This window comes from Tubulanus polymorphus, chromosome 5 (genome assembly GCF_964204645.1).
Source record: "Tubulanus polymorphus chromosome 5, tnTubPoly1.2, whole genome shotgun sequence".
NCBI classification, from domain to species: Eukaryota; Metazoa; Nemertea; class Palaeonemertea; order Tubulaniformes; family Tubulanidae; genus Tubulanus; species Tubulanus polymorphus.
In genome coordinates, this window is record NC_134029.1 from 15,178,040 (window position 1) to 15,201,133 (window position 23,094).

Sequence of the window (23,094 nt, forward strand, 5' to 3'; positions counted from 1 at the left end):
TCTGGGAAATGTAAAAGTTTTATTAGTAAAAATTTAACTTATAATGAATTAGATACAATGAAATCAGATGAAATTATTAAATTATTTAAGATTTATGAAACTGCGAGAATAGCTAGAATTAATGATGCGATATCAGAAAATGTAGTAAAAGGTTATAGTAAATTATTTGATTATATGCTGCCAATTCAAGATGAAAATAGATTATATTCCGATTTAAAAAATGATTATTTAGTTATGACTGAATTAAATAAATGGATTGGATATTTATCATTTCAATTAGGTGGATTTATGACGCTATTATCAACTGGAGTTATAACATTTTCAAATATTGAAAGTAAAAATTTTTCTACAATAAATGAGCGAAGTGGAAGAGGTGAAAGGATTAACTGTGAAGAAAAAACCGAGAACTCAGAAACAAATTGAATGATCTCGGCAATTAGGAATTAGATCAAGAGAATTTAAAAAAGCTATAAAAGAAAAAATAAATAATAAAGATGTTAATAAAAATGGTGAAAATATTGTTATTTCTACTCCTTCTGGTAATAGAATATTTGATAGATATTTATATTTTACAACTGGATTTGTAATTGTATTCATTTTGATTGGATGTAGTTGGTATAAGAAATCAAATAAAATCTATGATATTAATAATTCTGAAACAACTGCTATTACAAATGAAAATACTTCTGAAATTCCAAAATTCACAATGAAAAAAATGGATCAATATTTTAGAAAAAAGCAAAAAAATACTTTCATTTCAATGAATTGAATATCTCACTACTTTTGTCAATCAACGCGGAGCAATAAAAAATTGTCCAGATTAGTCATTTCGGATTCTTAATATTTAATTAATTTTATTTTCAATTTATTTTTTTAATCAACAATTTCTAAATCATGATGCCCGTCTTCTTTTTTTCCATGATAGATTATTTTAAATCCCTCTAAATCTTTTAATTCCTCTGTACTCAACGCGACCCAGTTATCAGGTAAAAATACTAAATTCTCGCGTTGTACTAACATTACAGTAGCTTAAATTTGCTGAAATTTTATCTCCATATTTAGTTTTTACCTTTTCTAATTTCAATATTTTGAGTTCAATTCCTTTTGTAACATCGACTACCTTTTTTATTTCAAATAGTTTTTTGCTGGTTTTATTCTGTTATTTATTGTTGCTAAGAATACCTTTCTATCTTCTATTTATTAGAAAAAAAAATTACTTGTGGTGATGAGTGGTGTGTCGTCCTCTCGTCGTCTGGCCTGAAACCCTGATATTCCAATTAGTCACTTGTACCCCCATTATTCTAATCTCGTTAGCTTGTTTTTCTCCGTTTGACACTTCCACTCACTAACTCACTCACTCACTCCCTCACTCATTCCTTGATTATCCCTTTGATGTTCTAGCCTTTTGTTTTGGTCCGATTACCCCTTAGTTTGTCTGCCTTTGAACCCTCTGGGCTTTGTTTTTAGATTACTTTAATCTCGCACTACTTCCCCTTAGTTTGTCGTTTGCCTTCTTTGTTTTCTTCCTTAGTGTTCCGGTTTTTGTTATCTAATTACTTTAATTTTAATCCTTTAATCTTTTTCATTTGTCATATTTTTGTATAAATATCCTGTTATTTGATTTTGTTCTCAGTACGCCTGATGATGGCTAACAGTCGCTCCTCAAATACAATCATTCTGATATAAACGCAGTCTCAACTGTTTTGTGACTTTCTCAAAATGTATCAAAAATTTGACTAATTTTTAGTTCATAAGTCCTCAAATATTCATAAATGAACAGTTAAAAATTGTTGTAACATGTCGACTCTGCCGTAAAATCAACCTATTAACAGTCCGGAATTTGGGATAATATTGGGCTTTAGAGAACATAATGCCCCCGAGGTCTTCACATTTACAGAAAAGATTACGTAAGTGATTCACGCGCAGCGCGCGATAGGCGCACAATAGAAATCTGAGCCGCGCGTTCTTTGAGTGTCACACTTCCCTGGTGTCACCAATTAAGAGGACCGCTATTGTGAAAATTGACCTTGGGAGGAATATTCCTCCCAAAGTCAATCGATGGAAACTTGACCAAAGGGTTCGATATTCAAAGAATTGACTTTGGGAGGAATATTCCTCCCAAGGTCAAACGAAGAGAATTTGACCTTCAGGTCTGATATTCAAAGTGGATCATTCAAAGTATCGACTTCGAGAGGAATGTTCCTCCCTATGACAAACGAAGGAAAATGGACCTGGTCCGATATTCGAAATATTGTCATATGTCAACTGAAGGAAAATGAACCCGAGTCTTAGATTCAAAGTATATTGATTTAGCGAGGAATTTTTCCTCCCACCACTAAACGCTATAACCTGGATTTTTAGAAAGATATGTATTGGTGTTTTGGGTGTAATTAGTTTTTTTAAGCAATAAAGTCAGGTAGATTTATGAATTTCGTGTGATACGATACACAGTGTTCGAGCTAATGAGACGGTATGAGACATACATACAATTTTAGAAAACTAAATAGGTTTTGTATTTTCTTTGTCTAACAGTAAATTGCTATAACTTTGTTGACAATCAATTGTAATCGGATTGTAATCAGGCCCTTCTCGATAAACATGTAGAGGGGAAATCGTAATTAAAACACTATATTAGGACTGCTTACAAATTTTCACAAGACTGCGATAAATCTGAATAGCTTAATACGGCACGAGTTTAGCTAATTTACGGGTTTAAAGGTTCACTTTCAAAGTCAATGGACGTAATTTGATAAATGCATTCTTTAAATGGAAATTCTATAGTAATCGATACAAATAATTTATATTAAGTGTTTTGTGTTGATTAAGAATGGTCATTCAAGGATTATAGGTCATTATGAAGCTGATACATTTCATTCGTGTGGATTCTTCTCTCATTACTAGTGTTAATAGGAGATTCGCGTGTGACGCATGATAAATATAAAAATATTCGAGTCGTATTTCTTTCATTTACGGTCGCAAATTAGCCATTGTCCTAGTGAGCATTATTCTCATTTATACGTAAAAGTGTATTCGGTATGAGGGTTTGTTTCTTTCTTCACTCCTTTATATAAAATTCAGAAATAGGAGTTGATAAGGAGGTTTTTACTCCTAACCGAACTCAGTTCCCATTCAGTTCAGTTCAAGTTTATATGCATGGAGATCTATGAAATAAGGGAAATACAATCCCGCCTACTAGCCACTGAACGTTAGCACCCACAAAACGTCAGGAATTTGCAGAGAGAAACATTATGTTACAAAAATATCGGATAAAATTCATTCTAAACATGCGTTACTAAGCCCAGAACTCCAGATATCGGGATGATATGTTTAAGGCAGATTTCTCCCTTTGTGACACAACCATTTAATTACTCATGTGACCATTATGATTAAACACCTCTCACAATCAAGCTTAAGATTAAGTGGCCTGCGGTGTGAATGCGGTATGAATGCTTTAGTATTGATTCATATACGAAGCATTATAGTCTTTACATTGAAATTAGTTGATAGAATGCATCTTACTTTTTCTCTACTTAAAAATTATTATTTGATTGACATACCACGGATTCGGAAATTAGTTGATTAAAAGCACAAACGCATATAGTCGCTATCCTGGTAATTAAATCGACTTAAAAATCGATTGATTGTTATTGAAATGAAGAAAGTTGAAAAAGACAATCAACGTTTGTATGAGATATATGTTTCGTTGTTCGTGATACTCAGCATACACCAATGTCCAGTAAAATTTAACAATTCAAAGTTATTACAAAACCTGCAAATTCTAATGTTTATTAAGCGGCAATTTTCCCCTTGCCATTTTTCCAACGTTTATCCAAAGATTGAAATACTTCATTAATACTAAACTAATACTAAAAGTTATCGCACTGGTAAAATAATATTTCAAATTTCAAATAGTATTTCAAAGATATTTCAAATAAAACGTTTCAATAATTTATCGCATCGCACAGCAAAATTCGTGAAATACATTTTTGATTTACGGGTGCCTCATAGGCCTGTCATCGCTTGTACATTGTCACAATGAATTCTCTTTAATTGAGCAATATTTACTTAGGACTTAATCACTGACTTTCTATAGATAATGAGCTATACAAAGCCTAACCAGATAAAATCCAGTGGCTTGTTATTGTCAGCTTGCTTGTATACCAAGCTTCGCTAACTTAAACGATGATGTTGCCCTTTTTACTGAAATCTTGACGTATCAAACCATAGATAAATAAAACGGCAAAAATTGCTTCAATCGTTTTTACGCATGAGGAATCGATCTTGATTTGAAAGGCACTTGTTGACGTGTGGGGGAAAATTGAAAATTTTTCACAGAAATCCTTTAAAACGATTCCAGTTATTTTGGACTTAATTTTGCAATACAAACGAAAACATACCGGCGGCAGCAAATCATAAGCTCTTTAATGGGTATTCTTATGGGATTTTTACCGGGGAATTTCGACCATTACCGTGAAGACGAGCCGGTAACAAAAACCTTTGTGGAAACATCAAATTATTCGCTTGTATGAATTAACGCCACTTTTGATAGGACTGCCTAATCAAATATTTCAATCATGAAGATGGCGAGTTGACTGAGCCCGAGGCGCACAGTCAATAGTAGATATAAAGGAACTACGGACATAATGCGTTTTCCTTAAAAGTGTTTCATCTATAGAGATTTAATACTACTTGTCAACAGTCCAATTTCTATAATGCGATGACCTATGTATGAAAATATGTTTTCTGTTTGTTTTACGCGTGATACCGGGGGATAATACCTTCGCCCAAACGTTCTACACACACATGATACCGTTTAATGAATCCGAAATATATCCAGGCCTAGAGTTCATGCTGAAGGATGAAGACTAGGAATATCTTAGCAATATAATTTTTAGAAAGAGATTTTTGTCCACTGAAGTTTAGAAAAGCACGCCGGACTCTTTGTTAGGATCGACCACAGTTCTATAGTGAATTGATTACAAGTAGTTAATTTAGCAAAACAAAGTAAATTGTTCATTACAGTGCATTGCTTAGGGTTAGCGGTAAAAAAACCCAGAATGTTGGAAACGTGATACCGGGGGATAATACCTTCGCCCAAACGTTCTACACACACATGATACCGTTTAATGAATCCGAAATATATCCAGGCCTCGAGTTCATGCTGAAGGATGAAGACTAGGAATATCTTAGCAATATAATTTTTAGAAAGAGATTTTTGTCCACTGAAGTTTAGAATAGCACGCCGGACTCTTTGTTAGGATCGACCACAGTTCTATAGTGAATTGATTGCAAGTAGTTAATTTAGCAAAACAAAGTAAATTGTTCATTACAGTGCATTGCTAAGGGTTAGCGGTAAAAAAACCCAGAATGTTGGAAAAATGGCCAAGGAAAAAATGGCCAGGAAAGAATGGCCAAGGAAAAAATGGCCAAGGTAAACATTAAGCTTTCAATTTAATGACATCACATATTTTTCATGGGGCTTAAAACAATTAAAATCGGTATTAATGAGTTCAGAAATGTGATGAACTTACATTTCATTTCATTGCATATAATGAATATATCAAGAACTATCATGCAAGTGGTCAATGAATAAACTTACTAGTGATGAACTTAAACTTAATAAAATAACTAGGTCAATAATTCAAAACATCTAAGTATGCGAGTAAAAATCCCCTAGGTAAAAATCCCCAATTCTTCAAAGTAGGTAATCCCCTCTTTTTGAAGGGATTATAAGTAGATACAATCTTAAGGTCAATGAATTCGTATTGTTGATACCTATATCCAATTTATTCATATTTTACTGTCGAACAGGGATATCAATATGCCCATACAAACTATGCTATTTAAATTAAAACATACTACAAATAAACGTTTCATTGTTACTAAATTAGTACATATACATGTAGTGATTGTACAGCTTAGTAAAGGGGTTCGTCACATTTCAAATATATTACACTAGCTTGAATCTAAAATATTTAATATCAAAAGTACGTTATTTCTAATAGTTCATGGCATCGCACAGCTGAAATATACCGAAAGTTAACAAGAGTCCGCAGTTCAAAAATATTCCAGTTCGAATCTTAAGATATTACAAATAAAAGTTTAATACTCTTATTAATTCTTACAATTTATTTTATCCGTAAGAATTTATCGCAACGAAAGATTTCATTTAAAAGTTCAAACATATTTCAGTCTCATTGCAAATTCGAGAAACATCGTGCTTTGAAATGTTCTTGACAATCACCAAGTATGAATATTTGGGGGATTTTTACCAGGGTATGTTTACCATGTTTAATTAGGGTTTAGATTTTTTAGATTTCTACATAGGAAATCTTTACCAGGGGATCTTTTTTGAACGGATGAAGGTATTTTGAAGGAGATATTCTGGGGGATTTTCAATTGTCATATCTAGCTACGGTAGATACTTTTCTTATTGATTATTCGCTACGATACTTATTACATATCACACAAGTCCGCGTATACGCTAGAATCAATACTGTTAGCAAAAATCACTAAGATTCGCAATTTGCTCATTTTGTAATATTTTTGAAATCGTCCAATTTTATTGCAGAGATTCCCCGATATATCACGAGTAATGAAACAGATATCAGTATAAACGTAGATTTTTCTTTTATTTTGAAATCCATAGAAACATTGGAACCTAATGTTATTGAGCATAAAGCTCCCGACCCTCCCTGCATTTATACATCGAGAAATCCAACTCGACTATAATAGGCTCTAACGTCACTGAGTCATTACGTTAATTGTGAGGTGTTTATACATAATAGTTACATGAGCAATTCATGCGGTGGGATCATAATCGGGAAAGATCTGCCTTAAACACTTTATCGCCTTAGGGAGTTTGAGCTTCTCGATAAAATTCCCCAAAAATAATTCAAAATCGCCCTATCCAATATCTAAAGGCCATTCGAAGCAATATATTTTGTCAATTCTTTTTGAATTTATTCATAATTAATAACCTATTCTTAATAGTAATGATTTTATTATTAGGAATCTGATCTAATATATTTCTCGTTGTATAACGTAGCTGTCGGATTTACGAGCAATTATCTCATTAATGAGATGATCGCTCGTAGGTCGGATGGATGGACGTATTGGTGTGTACCGGTTTACAGTGTCTTTAATCAAAGATTCCATTTGATATCTGTCGTATTTCTATGAAAGAGTACAAACAGAAATATAAACCCCTATGCAGGGTACAAATCAGAAGTTAAAACTAGGAAAATGGCTAATTTGCAAACAAAAAAGGGAAAGATTTCTCTCAACAATCATGACCCACATAAGCCGCGATCACACGGAGACGATTTGGCCCGGGCCAAATAAGCACCGATCAGGCTCGGGCCAAATTTGGTAATTAGAGAGTGCGTTCACACGCAAACCATTCACTAGATACCAAACAATGCTCAAACAGAGCGAAGTGGATCATTTACGGTGCTAGATGCAATTCAAACGCAGTCATTTGTTTGGTACACGGTGTGATCGCGGCTATAGAGACGATTTGTCGGGGCTAAATTGGCTCGAATCAGGTCTGCCTTAAATTGTACGTATGGCTTACCAAAGAGCGCGCAGATTTTCATGTTCAAATTCATTTCACATTCAAATTCAAACCCATTCATTCGTTACTAAACAATGCTTAAACCATGGAATCTAAAACGAATCCATACTTAAACCAAGCGAAGTTACTGTCTTCCAGAACCAGTTTAAATCAACACGCTTAATTTGACTCAGGTCTGGTCCGTCGTTTTTGGTCGGGCAATTAGGCACGGGTCCATTTTGCGCCCATTACTGTTTTTTTCGCCGGATCTCTCCGTCCCTACACCTTTTAACTTGAATTTTATCATCACGTATTTAAATTTCGATTCTTGTGTTAATTTTATACTCATGCAAAGCACACTGATTACAATTTGCAGCAGTGCGCTATATAATGAAATAAGTAATATTGATTGTTAATATCAATATCAAGTGTGAATTTGCAGTTGTAAAATAATTGATTTGATTAACAGTATAATTTGATCTAGACCTCCCAGCGTCAATCAATGAAGAAAAAATTTAACTTGTCAAAGACTCAAGATCAAGTAAAGAAAAAGGAAGATGCATTCTAACAACTGATTGCGATGTGAAGACTATATTAGGCTTATTATTAGAACCTGCACTACAGCTATTCAACTTTCTATAAATCATTCGTCGCAGACCCTCAAATACCGTGTACATTATCACTCAAACTGCCTAAATATGTCTGGTGTCGTCGCTATAGTATACTACTTATTAAAACAAATATTACACCAATATAATTAATATATATACCTATCATTCTAAAAGCTCAGGTTTTTAGCGTTTAGTGGTTTGGAAGAGCATTCATCCCAAAGTCTATATTTCGAATAACAGACCAGGTCCAGTTTCCTTCGTTTGACATTCGGAGGAACATTCCTCCTGAAGTCGATACTTTGAATATCAGACCTGAAGGTCAAATTCTCTTCGTTTGACCTTGGGAGGAATATTGTGGAAAAATAGTAAAAATAGTAGAATACCTGTCTATTTGAACTATTGTAACAACAACAAGGCAGAGGCGTTTCAAGCAAGCCGTTGATGTCTATGGACTACCAAACAAAGTTCGATCCGACCATGGAGGTGAAAATGTAGCCATCGCTGGTTACATGATTATACATCCAGATCGCGGACCTGGAACATTTATATCTGGGAGAAGCGTTCATAATCAACGCATCGAGCGGCTGTGGAGGGATGTGTTCACACTTTGCCTATCATCATACTTTCACCTATTCTAAAAGCTTGAGGAGGAAAGTGAATTATCTCCAAAGGACGAAGTAGACAAGCACGTTCACCATTTGGTTTTCATCCCTCGTATTCAAAACAGCATAGATCGCTTCAGACAAGCATGGATCTGTCACGAAATCCGGACGGTTGGCCAGACTCCACTTCTGCTGTGGATCACAGGTGAAAATCAGGGTGGTGGTGCTAATTTGTTTAACTTGGTTAGTGGTATATTCCAGAATTGCACAGTAGTATCCAAGAAACTTTGTCCCGTTTATGATTTAATGAATTAAACACAATTTGCTGGTGTTTGGCTGATTAGGCCTGCTTTATCAAATGAACTAAATCAACAACTCTTCCTCGATTTTAGGGTTCTTAACATAATAATTAATCATGTACTGTATCTAGATGGACTGAATAGTCCACGTTTACATCTTTTATTCAGTAATGGTACCGCTGACACAATTCCCTATTGATGAAGCAGACTTGAAATATTTAAGGAATTGTCCAGTTCTTCAATGGAACAAAAGAATGATCTTGGCAAAAACACTCTTATTGAAATAAGCCGAGCTTTTCGTCAGCTGTTAAATGTCATGATTGTCATAACACGAAATTTAACTTGTAAAATAAACAATTTAATGAAACTGAACTGATCCTTTAGGGCGACGGGTCCGGGAAAATACCCACTCGGTGAAATGCTTGACATGTACAAATGCAGAAATTACTGACAGTACTGGTGTGAAAAGCCATTTAATTGTTGTTTCGAGTACATGTACTGAGCTGCCTAGTGGTGACAGGCAGTCGCCAGTGTCGTACCTGATTGTGGAGCCGTGCATCGAAATGCGTTTGATCGACCAGCAAAGGCAGTGCTGATAGATATTCAATTTCAAGACTAAATGTTAAAACGTGTTGATATTTTCTTGAAAAAAAGCTCATTCGTATTATCTTTTGCATTTTTTTCAGTGCCGTATTCAGTCAAAGACACTGCTTTAGTGCAATTAAAACATTATAAGTACATTCACAATCATTAGGTTATAAGTACATTTACAATCATTAGGTTATAAAAAGTAAATGGACGTACATTTTTCAACTAAAATACATACAGGTACATCTAAAATCTAACTAGATGAACATACATGATCTTTTTTTTTATCTGAAAACTGGCTCAATCAAACTGCAGGAGATGTTGTCGGACCAACTCAAGGACTGCTAAGGTTTTCATCCCTTCAAAAGTATAGAAAAATGTACACTTCGTCATAACGGGCATCCAAATAAAAAAAAAGCTTCTGATGAGAAATGTTTGAGAACAATCAGTCCCTAACATTAGCGTGGGTCAGTAAGCTTAAATCTCCTAGGACCCAGCTGCACAGTTCTGAGTTAAGATTTGTTTAAAACATTGGAAACGAATGAAGTAATTTTAACTCTGAGTTTACTCTAATTCAGAACTAAGGAACAGTGTCCGATAAAGCTTAATACCTCCTAAATACTGTACTTTTGATATCTTTGAGCATGCGTATGCATATGAAATCCAGTTTTAGCTCCATTGTTTACCTTCTAGAAATTGACTTTGTCATGATTTTGAGTGATCTAATAGATAATGGATGGACAGGTATTGAATAATCTTGTCTTTGTCTTCGATAGTTAGGCTCTGAGAGGGTTTTGTGAACACCATATCAAAGCGGCATTCTAAGTTGGAGTCAACAAATGATACAATCTCTTCTAACTTGGATATGTTTTCAACTGAAAATGATAGTAAAACGATCATTGGATGTTTTAAGGCTGTTATTACATACATGCACTGGGTGTTTTTAGTACAAACACCCCTTCCCCCGACTTCCTCCGGTTTCTTCCAAACGCAGAAATGCAGAAACGCAGAAATTGGTGTGTTGACTTAACGGACAATAAAGATAAATTGAATTTTACTTTATCTAGCTATACCGTGCTGTTGAAATTATGCAGACGATGTAGCCAAATTCTCGTTATGAGTCACGAATGATTTACAAATAAATCGATGAACTGAGATTTATGATTCTTCTTAAGAATTCATTCAAAACCCAAGGCTGAAGCACAAAAGAAAACGATAGTGCCGACCACGGTTTTGAAAAAATGTGTACTAGATATTGCATACTCATAAAAAATCCAATCATATCATGATGATATGATTGGATTTTTTATGACATGAGGAAGTTGGAAGGGGGTCCAAGAGTTATGATTAACCTGCAAATGTAATACTCAGCGTCAGGAAATCATTTACAGGTAAAAAAGGAAACTCATCATATCGAAGATGTAACACTTGCTGGTTTTTGAAAGATTCGTTGAAATGGAAAGATTGTTTCTCTCAATTAGACACTCAAATCAATTTGCGAGCGTTTCCAGCTACAGATTAACAGACAAACAATGAACGAAACTCATGGTGATAAATAGCCCGCTGAGACAAAATTTTTTATTTTCTCAGCAGCCGTAACTAGCCTGAAAATTATAAACGAGCAAGCAGAGTGAGTGAGTTCGAATGTCAAATTCGTTTGTATGCAGCTGTAGTAATTACATGTTTGCATGCAGCTTCGGGTACTGACAACATGCAGCTCTAGTGAATCCTTACCATTGTCCGTAAAATTAACACACCAATTTCTGCTTTTCTGCATTTCTGCGTTTTGAAGAAACCGGACTTCCTAAAGTGTGTAGATTGTATACATTAAGACACTTCCAACTAACTTGATTCTGAGATCGATATCGGGCACCTCTTTAATTTTGGCATCTATCATGTCACACTTCTCTTAGAGGGTGTGTTTGGTTATGGCTGAATTGAAGAAATGATCACCGGACCCTCCATGGATTGTTTAAGGCGACCGAGATGAAAAAAAATCTATAGTCTAGTGCCATCAAGTCGTAGTTAAATGACATCGCATTTTCTGGTCCAATCAGAAGTGATGAATTTCTGGCCGCATCAAACAACACCAACTCTAGGAACTCTCTATGGCTACACCAAATTCCCCTAAAAAGGTAACTTTCATGGGTTTTTGTAGTTTTGATGATTTGGTCCGCCTTAGTTTAACAACTGCATCTGCAAACTGGCATTTTCTTCTGCATGTTAAATGGAGGATTACGTTATCAGTGCTGTAATCTATTACTTCCTTAGCATGGTCTTTGATCTGATTTTCTACCGTTACTTCCAGTGCTCTTTAAGATCAAAATTACAACAACATAATAAACATATTCAGAAACAATAAACATTTGAATTGGTATGATTGTAGTAATTAGAAAATCAGGGGTTCAGATCAGAGGTCGAGAGGTCGACTTATCACCACTTTTAATTTTTTTCCTAATAAATTGGTGAGAGTGAACACCAAACAAAAAAAAATTGATGTTAATAAAAATCAATATTATTGTCCATATTGTAGAAAATACATTGATAAATAACATATATAATGTAATTCATTAGGTCTTTATGTGAATATTGAATTGATTAAATCTAATCCAAATTGTTTTAATTTAAACCATGTAGAAAATGAATTAACAGAAAAAGTCAGAGATTTATTTCAAATATCCAAATCAACAGATTACGTTTATGATTTAACAACTGAAGATGGAACATTCAATTCTGGATTCCCATTAATCCTCGTAAATACTGATGCATACATATCAAAAATCAAAACAAATAACTTAACAAAAGGTTTAAAAACATTAAAACATCATTTCGATTTCAGTAATTATCCAAAAGATCATGAATTATTTAGTAATGAAAATAAAAAGTGACCTGGTAAAAAAAGATGGATTAGGAGGTGGTAAAATGATTGAATTAGTTGGGAAAAGAAGTAAAATGTATAGTTATAGAACTAAAGATCGATAAAAAATTGAAAGGAATAACAAAGCATGTTGTTAACAAACATATAGAATTTCAAGATTGTATAAAATGTTTATATAATTCAATTGCAATGAAACATAAAATGAATTGTTTAAGACCGGAAGACCGCGAAATGTATATTAATGAAGTTGAAAACTAGCTTAAATCCATTTGATGAAAAATGGTATATTTTGGATGATGGAATACAATCTTTACCTCATGGTTATTAATTATTCATTTTTTTCATAGCTAAAGGTAATTGGTCGATAATCATGTTGAATATAATAATCACGATTTTCTAAATTACTTAGTTCAAAACGTATTGTTCTCATTGTTTTCCTACGTGAATAATAATCATTTATGAGGTTTTATTTTTTTTAATCTAAATTTTCATCTTATTGTTTTTCTATAAAATCTTTAGGTTCTTCTATTTCATTTTTCATAATGTTTTATATTACTCCACATTTCTTCTCGTTCAATTTGTTTCTTTTGGTTTGTTATTTCATCAAATTGAATTATAATATCGATATCTAAAAACTTTACAATCTTATTTAAAAAGCATGCATAATTAATTGAATCTTTTATATTATTATTCACACAATTATTTAATATTTTTGAGAAATTGTTTCTTTTATATTTGCCATATCTTCTCTTGTTAATTTAGGTTTTTCATAATAATCGTTAAATGATAAATATAAATACATTTTCATTTCTTTTGTACTGGCATTTAATGGAATAATAGTTTTTACCACATCGCTTTTAGTCATTTTCCTTTTCTATTACTTTCATTTATTTCAAGCCATTGCGTATATTCTGGTGTATAATCTTCTATAGAAAATATTTCAAAAATTCCATCTAGATATTTCAATTTTGGTTCTAAACGGAAAATTCTTGTTTTTTCATCACCCCATAATTTTTTTTTATAACCACATTCATTACAAAATATTATATAATCTTCTTGTATTAAATACTAATAAATACATAGTGGACATTTTTTTCTACCATATTTTGGTAATAGATGTACATTAATTTGATGGTATTTATTTACGTTATCTTTATGTTTTATTGATTTATTACGTAGATTTGAATTACTTGTTATAAAAATCAATGTACAATATTTACAATAATATTTTAAACTATTTAATATAATTTTTAAAACTAAATCAACATATTGTTTTTCTAAATTTTCAAGTTATTCTTTATTTTTTGATAGCGTTTTCACATATTTTATTTCTACTAATAGATTATTTTTTCTTTCATTAGATTCTGTTTCAAGTTTAGTAGAATTTTTGTTTAAATGTGCTTCATTCAATTGGTGATTCTCCCCATCATCTATATTTTCAGGATTAAATTTTATTTGACAATGTTTGTAGAAATGATTTGTTATGGCATTGTTATTACAGAATAAAAAACGTATTTTCCAAATAATTTCTGGTTTAATTTCATCAAAATTACTACTATTTTCGCTACTTTCATCATTAACCATTAATTCATTAATTTTACATTTTTCTGAATGTTTTTTAAAATAATTTTTTGAAAATCTTTCATTACAATTTGGGCAAGTTATTTTAGGGGTTTATAATCTTCATCATGTCTTGCCGTATTACCTTTTCTTTGTAGTTCATTACAAATTTCACAACGTATCTTCTCATCCATTTATTTAGGAAAAGTTCTATCAAAATAATTTTGTGGGGTTAGATCTGGTTAATTATATATTGATCTGCATAGATAGATACAAGTAGTGAGATATTAAATGATTTAAACATTTTCAAGTCGAATTATTATTCTTTTATATTGAAATATGGCAGTACTGAGATACGCAAAACTGTAGCACTGTGATACTGAGGTTAATTTATTCTTTGAATTTAATTAAAATTATATACGTTAATTAATTATCAACTTAATTAAAAATTTAATCGAAAAATTCGAAATAATTCATTACTTCAAAAAACGTTTTTCGAGGAAACACCGTTAATATTGATTTCGGTGTTTGAGCTAGTATATAAGGCAATTCATTTCACTTACTAGAGTGGCCTGCGGGCCTGGGCATTTTGAAAATGCATATTTGTTCACTCTCCGTGGTTCTCCTTCAGTTTCGACTTTCGGTCCTCCTTTCAAGGGTACGGGATTGGTAGGAAACACATTAGGCACGTCAAATATAATGTGTTTCTTTTCAATGATTGAATGAGAATTGGTGAGAAATGCTCGGGGGTAAGTATCTCGTGGCGCCTTTCAATAATGGGATACTTATCCCACGAAAAATTCTGCCTCTTCGGGTTGGGTGGTTTTGCAAAAAATTATGAGAATATTTGGTAGAATATTTATAAAATAAATTTACCTCACAAACCGAAAACTCCAAATTATATATATCACGAAATGCGAGAGAGAAATATGTTGTTAATCGCTCAACAAGCACTGTATGGTAACATATGGCTCAATAATCAATAACACTCATAATACTCGATATTGCGCGTAGAGTGCGACGGATGTCTTTTTATCTCGGGCGAAGCCTGAGATGTCGTAATGAGCCCGAAAATCGCATTTTTGCCTTAAAATGCGGTTGTAACTTAGACACGCGGTCATGCTTGTTATAATATTTACGTGCAAAATGTAGCTTGACCATGCGGCTAAAATCTGTTGGAAATGGAAATTTGAATATCGCGTTCATTCCAGAGAAATAGACGAATTCGTAGCGATTTTTAAAGAAATTTCCAGGAGCATTTTGTTTCATAAAACGGCTATAAAGGCCGTTGTACATCGTTAAATTATTGTAAAATAATTGCTCCCCGCAGTTGGCTGATCACCCGTAGCCAATTACTGTGAGGGCATATTCGATTATACGACGCACACAAATTGGTCTTAATCCGCTAATGTGCCATGTTGTTGCATCTAGTTTTTCATTTCCCAGTCATGGAGAGTCTTTTATGTTATTTCTGAAATTTGATAGCCACCATATCTTTTTTACTCCCCATATTATGCAAAAAAACGTACATTCAATTGATACGCTAAATCGCGGAAGATTACGCTCGCACAATCGAATAGGCCCGTTCCTCGTGTTTTGCCGCGCTGAGACGCTGTCGTTTTATTTTCGTTCGAAGAAGCTCGCGGTTTGCGTTTAGTATTCGAGGTAAGCAATAATTAATAATGTTGAGTATTGGAGATATAGTTTTTTTACGTATGAAGAGGTAAGTGGGGCACTTTTGTTGACCGTAGAGTTTTCTTAGATTGTGCGTTGGATCGCGCGATGCCTCAATTCAATTTAATTTATTAAATCCTTTGCGGCGTGTCTAAACCACCGAACGCTTTTCAGTGGTCGATCCATTTTTACAAAATTTAAATCAACGAACATTGTTATGCCTGTTAGCCCATGTGATGCTCGTAATTACTGTAGTTTCATCGATTGATGAGGCATTCATTTCTTTTTATGGCATGAAAAGATTGGCGCATTGCCAAAATCCTTGCTTGCCAGGGTTTCACTGCTTCCCGTCGATAATACAAAGGCCTACGGAATTAAGGTATCAGTTAACCCTCATCTCAAATATCGAAAATTGATGGCGTTAGTAGTAGCTCAGCTGTCCCGGAAAAACTTGACTTTTTTCTATGGTGGTGATTTTCGGAAATAAGTAACGTCGTCGCAAGAACTTACGTTGTCACAAAAACTTATGTCGTCACAAGAACTTACGTTGCCGTAAAAACTTACGTCGTCGAAAAAAACTTACGTCGTCGCAAATGGATTAATGTATTACGTCGCTGTTGAAATATAGATTCTTATGTCGGGACGCTATAATGTTGCAAAAAAACATACGTCGGTGCAGCCCTCATATTTTTTTTTTTCATTTATCACGTTTCATACATGGTAGGCTAGGTACCTCTATGAATATATAATCTGGTAGAAAATTTTAGAATAATGGTGTAGTTTCAACTTTGAAATAATTTTATGAAAGATATAACTTGTGCAAACACTAGATATAGGCACATACACTAGCCATGGGAGTTATGAACCAAATGCTGAAAGAATTATATCACTATATCAATTGGTTTATATTTTAAGTGCTTTTGTAAACCCCACTAATTGCGCATAAAAATCCACCTGATAAGTATGAATTACCATCATTAAGAAAAATAAATTATTGAATGTATTAAATTTTCTATAGAGGTCACACTATCATACGTATAATATCATTAACTTGCTATTTAAGTAATTTAGAGATTCTTCTATACCAATACCTTAAAGCACTGTGAAATCTATCATTATTATGTTATGATAAAAATTACTATTATTACTATCATCGTTATCATTATCAATCATATCATTATTATTGAAGACATATGTGCGCGAATTCAATCGAAATCATAGGATCAATATAGCCGAAGGTTGAAATATAAAACACTGATAATACAGTCGTTTTTTTTTACTTCACAGCGGTCTGTACGGGTTCTTGTGGCGCAGGAACGTGTATGCGGCCTAATCTATGCTACTGTCCGAACGGCCAGATAGCTCCAAGCTGCAGTTTTGGATCAAGTAATATAGCAGGTAAGATATTCATATCAGATCCCATTGTTAACGCAGTCTCAACTGTTTTGTGACTTTCTCAAAATGTATCAAAAATTTAACTAATTTTTAGTTCATAAGTCCTCAAATGTTCATAAATGAACAGTTAAAAATTGTTGAAACATGTCGACTCTGCCGTAAAATCAATCTATTTACAGTCCGGAATTTGGGATAATATTGGGCTTCAGAGAAAATAATGCCCCCGAGGTCTTAAAATTTACAGAAAATATTACGTAAGTGATTCACGCGCAGCGCGCGATAGGCGCACAATAGAAATCTGAGCCGCGCGTTCTTTGAGTGTCACCAATTAAGAGGTGAAAATTGACCTTGGGAGGAATATTCCTCCCAAAGTCAATCGATGGAAACTTGACCAAGGGGTTCGATATTCAAAGAATTGACTTTAGGAGGAATATTCACACGAAGAGAATTTGACCTTCAGGTCTGATATTCAAAGTATTGACTTCGGGAGGAATGTTCCTCCCTATGTCAAACGAAGGAAAATGGACCTGGTCTGATATTCGAAATATTGTCATATGTCAACTGAAGGAAAATGAACCCGAGTCTTAGATTCAAAGTATATTGATTTAGCGAGGAATTTTTCCTCCCACCACTAAACGCTATAACCTGAATTTTTAGAAAGATAGGTATTGGTGTTTTGGGTGTAATTAGTTTTTTTAAAGCCATAAAGCCAGGTAGATTTATGAATTTCGAGTGAAACGATACACAGTGTTCGAGGTAATGAGACGGAATGAGACATACATACAATTTAAGAAAAATAAATAGATTTTGTATTTTCTTTGTCCAACAGTAAATTGCTGTAACTATGTTGACAATCAATTGTAATCGGATTGTAATCAGGCCCTTCTCGATAAACATGTAGAGGGGAAATCGTAATTAAAACACGTGCATAACATAGAAATTAAGTTTTGATTATACAGGGAATATATTAGGACTGCTTACAAATTTTCACAAGACTGCGATAAATCTAAATAGCTTAATACGGCACGAGTTTAGCTAATTTACGTTTAAAGGTTCATTTTCAGAGTCAATGGACGTAATTTGATAAACGCATTCTTTAAATGGAAATTCTATAGTAATCGATACAAATCATTTATATTAAATCATTTTAATTAAGAATGGTCATTCAAGGATTAGAGATCATTATGAAGCTGATACATTTCATTCGTGTGGATTCTTCTCTCATTACTAGTGTTAATAGGAGATTCGCGTGTCACGCATGATAAAAATAAAAATATTCGAGTCGTATTTCTTTCATTTACGGTCGCAAATTAGCCATTGTCCTAGTGAGCATTATTCTCATTTATACGTAAAAGTGTATTCGGTATGAGGGTTTGTTTCTTTCTTCACTCCTTTATATAAAATTCAGAAATAGGAGTTAATAAGGAGGTTTTTACTCCTAACCGAACTCAGTTCCCATTCAGTTCAGTTCAAGTTTATATGCATGGGGATCTATGATATATGGGAAAATACAATCCAGCCTACTAGCCACTGAACGTTAGCACTCACAAAACGTCAGGAATTTGCAAAGAGAAAACATTATGTTACAAAAATATCGGATAAAATTCATTCTAAACATGCGTTACTAAGCCCAGAACTCCAGATATCGGGATGATATGTCTAAGGCAGATTTCTCCCTTTGTGACACAACCATTTAATTACTCATGTGACCATTATTATACCTCTCACAATCAAGCTTAAAAGATTAAGTGGCCTACGGTATGAATGCTTTAGTATTGATTCATATACGAAGCATTATTGTCTTAACATTGAAATTAGTTGATAGAATGCATCTTACTTTTTCTCGACTTAAAAATTATTATTTGATTGACATACCACGGATTCGGAAATTAGTTGATTAAAAGCACAAACGCATATAGTCGCTATCCTGGTAATTAAATCGACTTAAAAATCGATTGATTGTTATTGAAATGAAGAAAGTTGAAAAAGACAATCAACGTTTGTATGAGATATATGTTTCGTAGTTCGTGATATTCAGCATACACCAATGTCCAGTAAAATTTAACAATTTTTAAAATTTTACAATCCAACGTTTATCCAAAGATTGAAATACTTCAATAATACTAAACTAATACTAAAAGTTGTCGCACTGGTAAAATAATATTTCAAATTTCAAATAGTATTTCAAAGATATTTCAAATAAAAAGTTTCAATAATTTATCGCATCGCACAGAAAAATCCGTGAAATACATTTTTGATTTACGGGTGCCTCATAGGCCTGTCATCGCTTGTACATTGTCATAATGAATTCTCTTTAATTGAGCAATATTTACTTAGGACTTAATCACTGACTTTCTATAGATAATGAGCTATACAAAACCTAACCAGATAAAATTCAGTGGCTTGTTATTGTCAGCTTGCTTGTATACCAAGCTTCGCTAACATAAACGATGATGTTGCCCTTTGTACTGAAATCTTGACGTATCAAACCATAGATAAATAAAACGGCAAAAATTGCTTCAATCGTTTTTACGCATGAGGAATCGATCTTGATTTGAAAGGCACTTGTTGACGTGTGGGGAAAAATTGAAAATTTTTCACAGAAATCCTTTAAAACGATTCCAGTTATTCTGGACTTAATTTTGCAATGCAAACGAAAACATACCGGCGGCAGCAAATCATAAGCTCTTTAATGGGTATTCTTATGGGATTTTTACCGGGGAATTTCGACCATTACCGCGTAGACGAGCCGGTAACAAAAACCTTTGGAAACAACAAATTATTCGCTTGTATGAATTAACGCCACTTTTGATAGGACTGCCTAATCAAATATTTCAATCATGAAGATGGCGAGTTGACTGAGCCAGAGGCGCACAGTCAATAGTAGATATAAAGGAACTACGGACATAATGCGTTTTCCTTAAAAGTATTTCATCCATAGAGATTTAATACAACTTGTCAACAGTTCAATTTCTATAATGCGATGACCTATGTATGAAAATATGTTTTCTGTTTGTTTTACGCGTGATACCGGGGGATAATACCTTCGCCCAAACGTTCTACACACACATGATACCATTTAATGAATCCGAAATATATCCAGGCCTAGAGTTCATGCTGAAGGATGAAGACTTGGAATATCCTAGCAATATAATTTTTAGAAAGAGATTTTTGTCCACTGAAGTTTAGAATAGCACGCCGGACTCTTTGTTAGGATCGACCACAGTTCTATAGTGAATTGATTACAAGTAGTTAATTTAGCAAAACAAAGTAAATTGTTCATTACAGTGCATTGCTAAGGGTTAGCGGTAAAAAACCCCAGAATGTTGGAAAAATGGCCAAGGAAAAAATGGACAGGAAAGAATGGCCAAGGAAAAAATGGCCAAGGTAATTTGTCTAGGAAAAAAATGGCCAAGAAAAAAATGGCCACGGAAAAAAAGGCCAAGGAAAATTTATGAGAACTACTGCCAATGTTAATAAAACATTAAGCTTTCAATTAAATGACATCACATATTTTTCATGGGGCTTAAAACAATTAAAATCGGTATTAGTGAGTTCAAAAATGTGATGAACTTACATTTCATTTCATTGCATATAATGAATAGGCCTATATCAAGAACTATAATAAAATAACTGAGTCAATAAAAAAATAACATAATAAAATAACTGAGTCAATAATTCAAAACATTTAAGTAAGCGAGTAAAAATCCCCTCGGTAAAAATCCCCAATTCTTCAAAGTAGGTAATCCCCTCCCTTTGAAGGGATTATAAGTAGATACAATCTTAAGGTCAATTAATTCGTATTATTGATACGTATATCAAAATTTATTCATATTTTACTGCCGAACACCATAAGGATATCAATATGCTCATACAAACTATGCTATTTAAATTAAAACCTACTACAAATTAACGTTTCATTGATACAAAATTAGTACATATACATGTAGTTATTGCACAGCTTAGTAAAGGGGTTCATCGCGCATTTCAAATATATTACACTAGCTTGAATCTAAAATATTTAATATCAAAAGTACGTTATTTCTAATAATTCATGGCATCGCACAGCTGAAATATACCACAAGTTTACAAGAGTCCGCAGTTCAAAAATATACCAGTTCGAATCTTAAGATATTACGAATAAAAGTTTATTACTCTTATTAATTCTTACAATTTATTTTATCCGTAAGAATTTATCGCAACGAAAGATTTCATTTAAAAGTTTAAACATATTTCAGTCACATTGCAAATTCGAGAAACATCGTGCTTTGAAATGTTCTTGACAATCACCAAGTATGAATATTTGGGGGATTTTTACCCAGGGTATGTTTACCATGTTTACCTAGGGTTTAGATTTTTTAGATTTCTACATAGGAAATCTTTTCGAGGGAATCTTTTTTGAACGGATGAAGGTATTTTGAGGGAGGTATTCTGGATATGGGATTTTTAATTGTCATATCTTGCTACGGTAGATACTTTTCTCATTGATTATTCGCTACGATACTTATTACATATCACACAAATCCGCATATACGCTAGAATCCATACTGTTAGCAAAAATCACTAAGAATCGCAATTTGCTCATTTTGTGATATTTTTGAAATCGTCCAATTTTATTGCAGAGATTCCCCGACATATCACGAGTAATGAAACAGATATCAGTATAAACGTAGATTTTTCTTTTATTTTGAAATCCGTAGAGCAAACATTGTAACCTAATGTTATTGAACGGTAACAGGTAAAAATCACCCCGGTAAATATCCCCCCTAGGTAATAATCCCCCCGGTAAAAATCCCCCCTAGGTAAAAATCCCCCCTGGTAAAAATTCCCCCATAATTGATTTCACTAAAATTTTCAACAGCTATTATGTTTAAAAAAATATAGATTCGAAATTTTATTGCACTTTATTACTTTATTTAACTCTAGTATAGTAATTCCATCCATTAAATACGGTTACCAAACGTTTAATAAAGAATAATAAGTGTAGAGACAAAATACTTATTCTAGGGGTACGAGTCAGTTGATTGAATTCGGTCATTTAAACTAGCCTACTTGCTAATTAAAGAGTGGCCACTGTTGAAAATGAATAATTATTACTTAAGAGTTATTTAGTCACGGAGCCAACCCATTTGATTTACAGTTATTAACTTCTTTGATTTTTTGGGCACTGGAGTGATTACCCCTAAGATAATTTAAGAATAATTACTGTAGAGACAAAATACTTATTCTAAGGGTACGAGTCAGATGATTGAAATTGGTCATTTAAACTAAATTGGCTAATAAGAAGTGGTCACTGTTGAAAATGAATAATTATTACTTAAGAATTATCTAGTTTACAGTTATTTAAAATATCTAATGTACTTATGTATTCCTAAATAATGTTGTAAAAAGTTAATTTTTTCTACTCTGGTTTTATAGAAAAGTGGATATGGGGGGATTTTTACCAGGAGGGATTTTTACCTAGGGGGGATTTTTACCGGGGGAATTTTTACCTGGGGGGATTTTTACCGGGGGGATATTTACCGGGGGGATTTTTACCGGGGGGATTTTTGCCTACATTCTTATTGAATATAAAACTCCCGACCCTCCCTGCATTTATACATCGAGAAATCCAACTCGACTATAGTAGGCTTTTTATCATGGTGTAATATAGCTTGTGCAACAGGACGTCACTGACTCATTACGTTAATTGTGAGGTGTTTATACATAATAGTTTCATGAGCAATTCATGTGGTGGGATCATAATCGGGAAAGATCTGCCTTAAACGATTTATCGCCTTAGGGAGTTTGAGCTTCTTCCCCCAAAATAATTCAAAATCGCCCTATCCAATATCTAAAGGCCATTCAAAGCAATATATGTTGTCAATTCTTTTTAAATTTATTCATAATCAATAACATATTCTTAATAGTAATGATTTTATTATTAGGAATC

General features: G+C 33.3%; 1 protein-coding gene across 1 annotated transcript in view; it reads left to right on the plus strand.

The window, feature by feature from the left end:
• LOC141906266 (fibrillin-3-like) overlaps window positions 1-23,094 on the plus strand; it is a 769,611-nt gene that overhangs the window by 109,022 nt on the left and 637,495 nt on the right. The window contains exon 4 of the mRNA XM_074795508.1: window positions 17,055-17,165. Coding sequence (XP_074651609.1) covers window positions 17,055-17,165 — 111 coding nt within the window. The remainder of the gene's footprint in view (window positions 1-17,054; window positions 17,166-23,094) is intronic.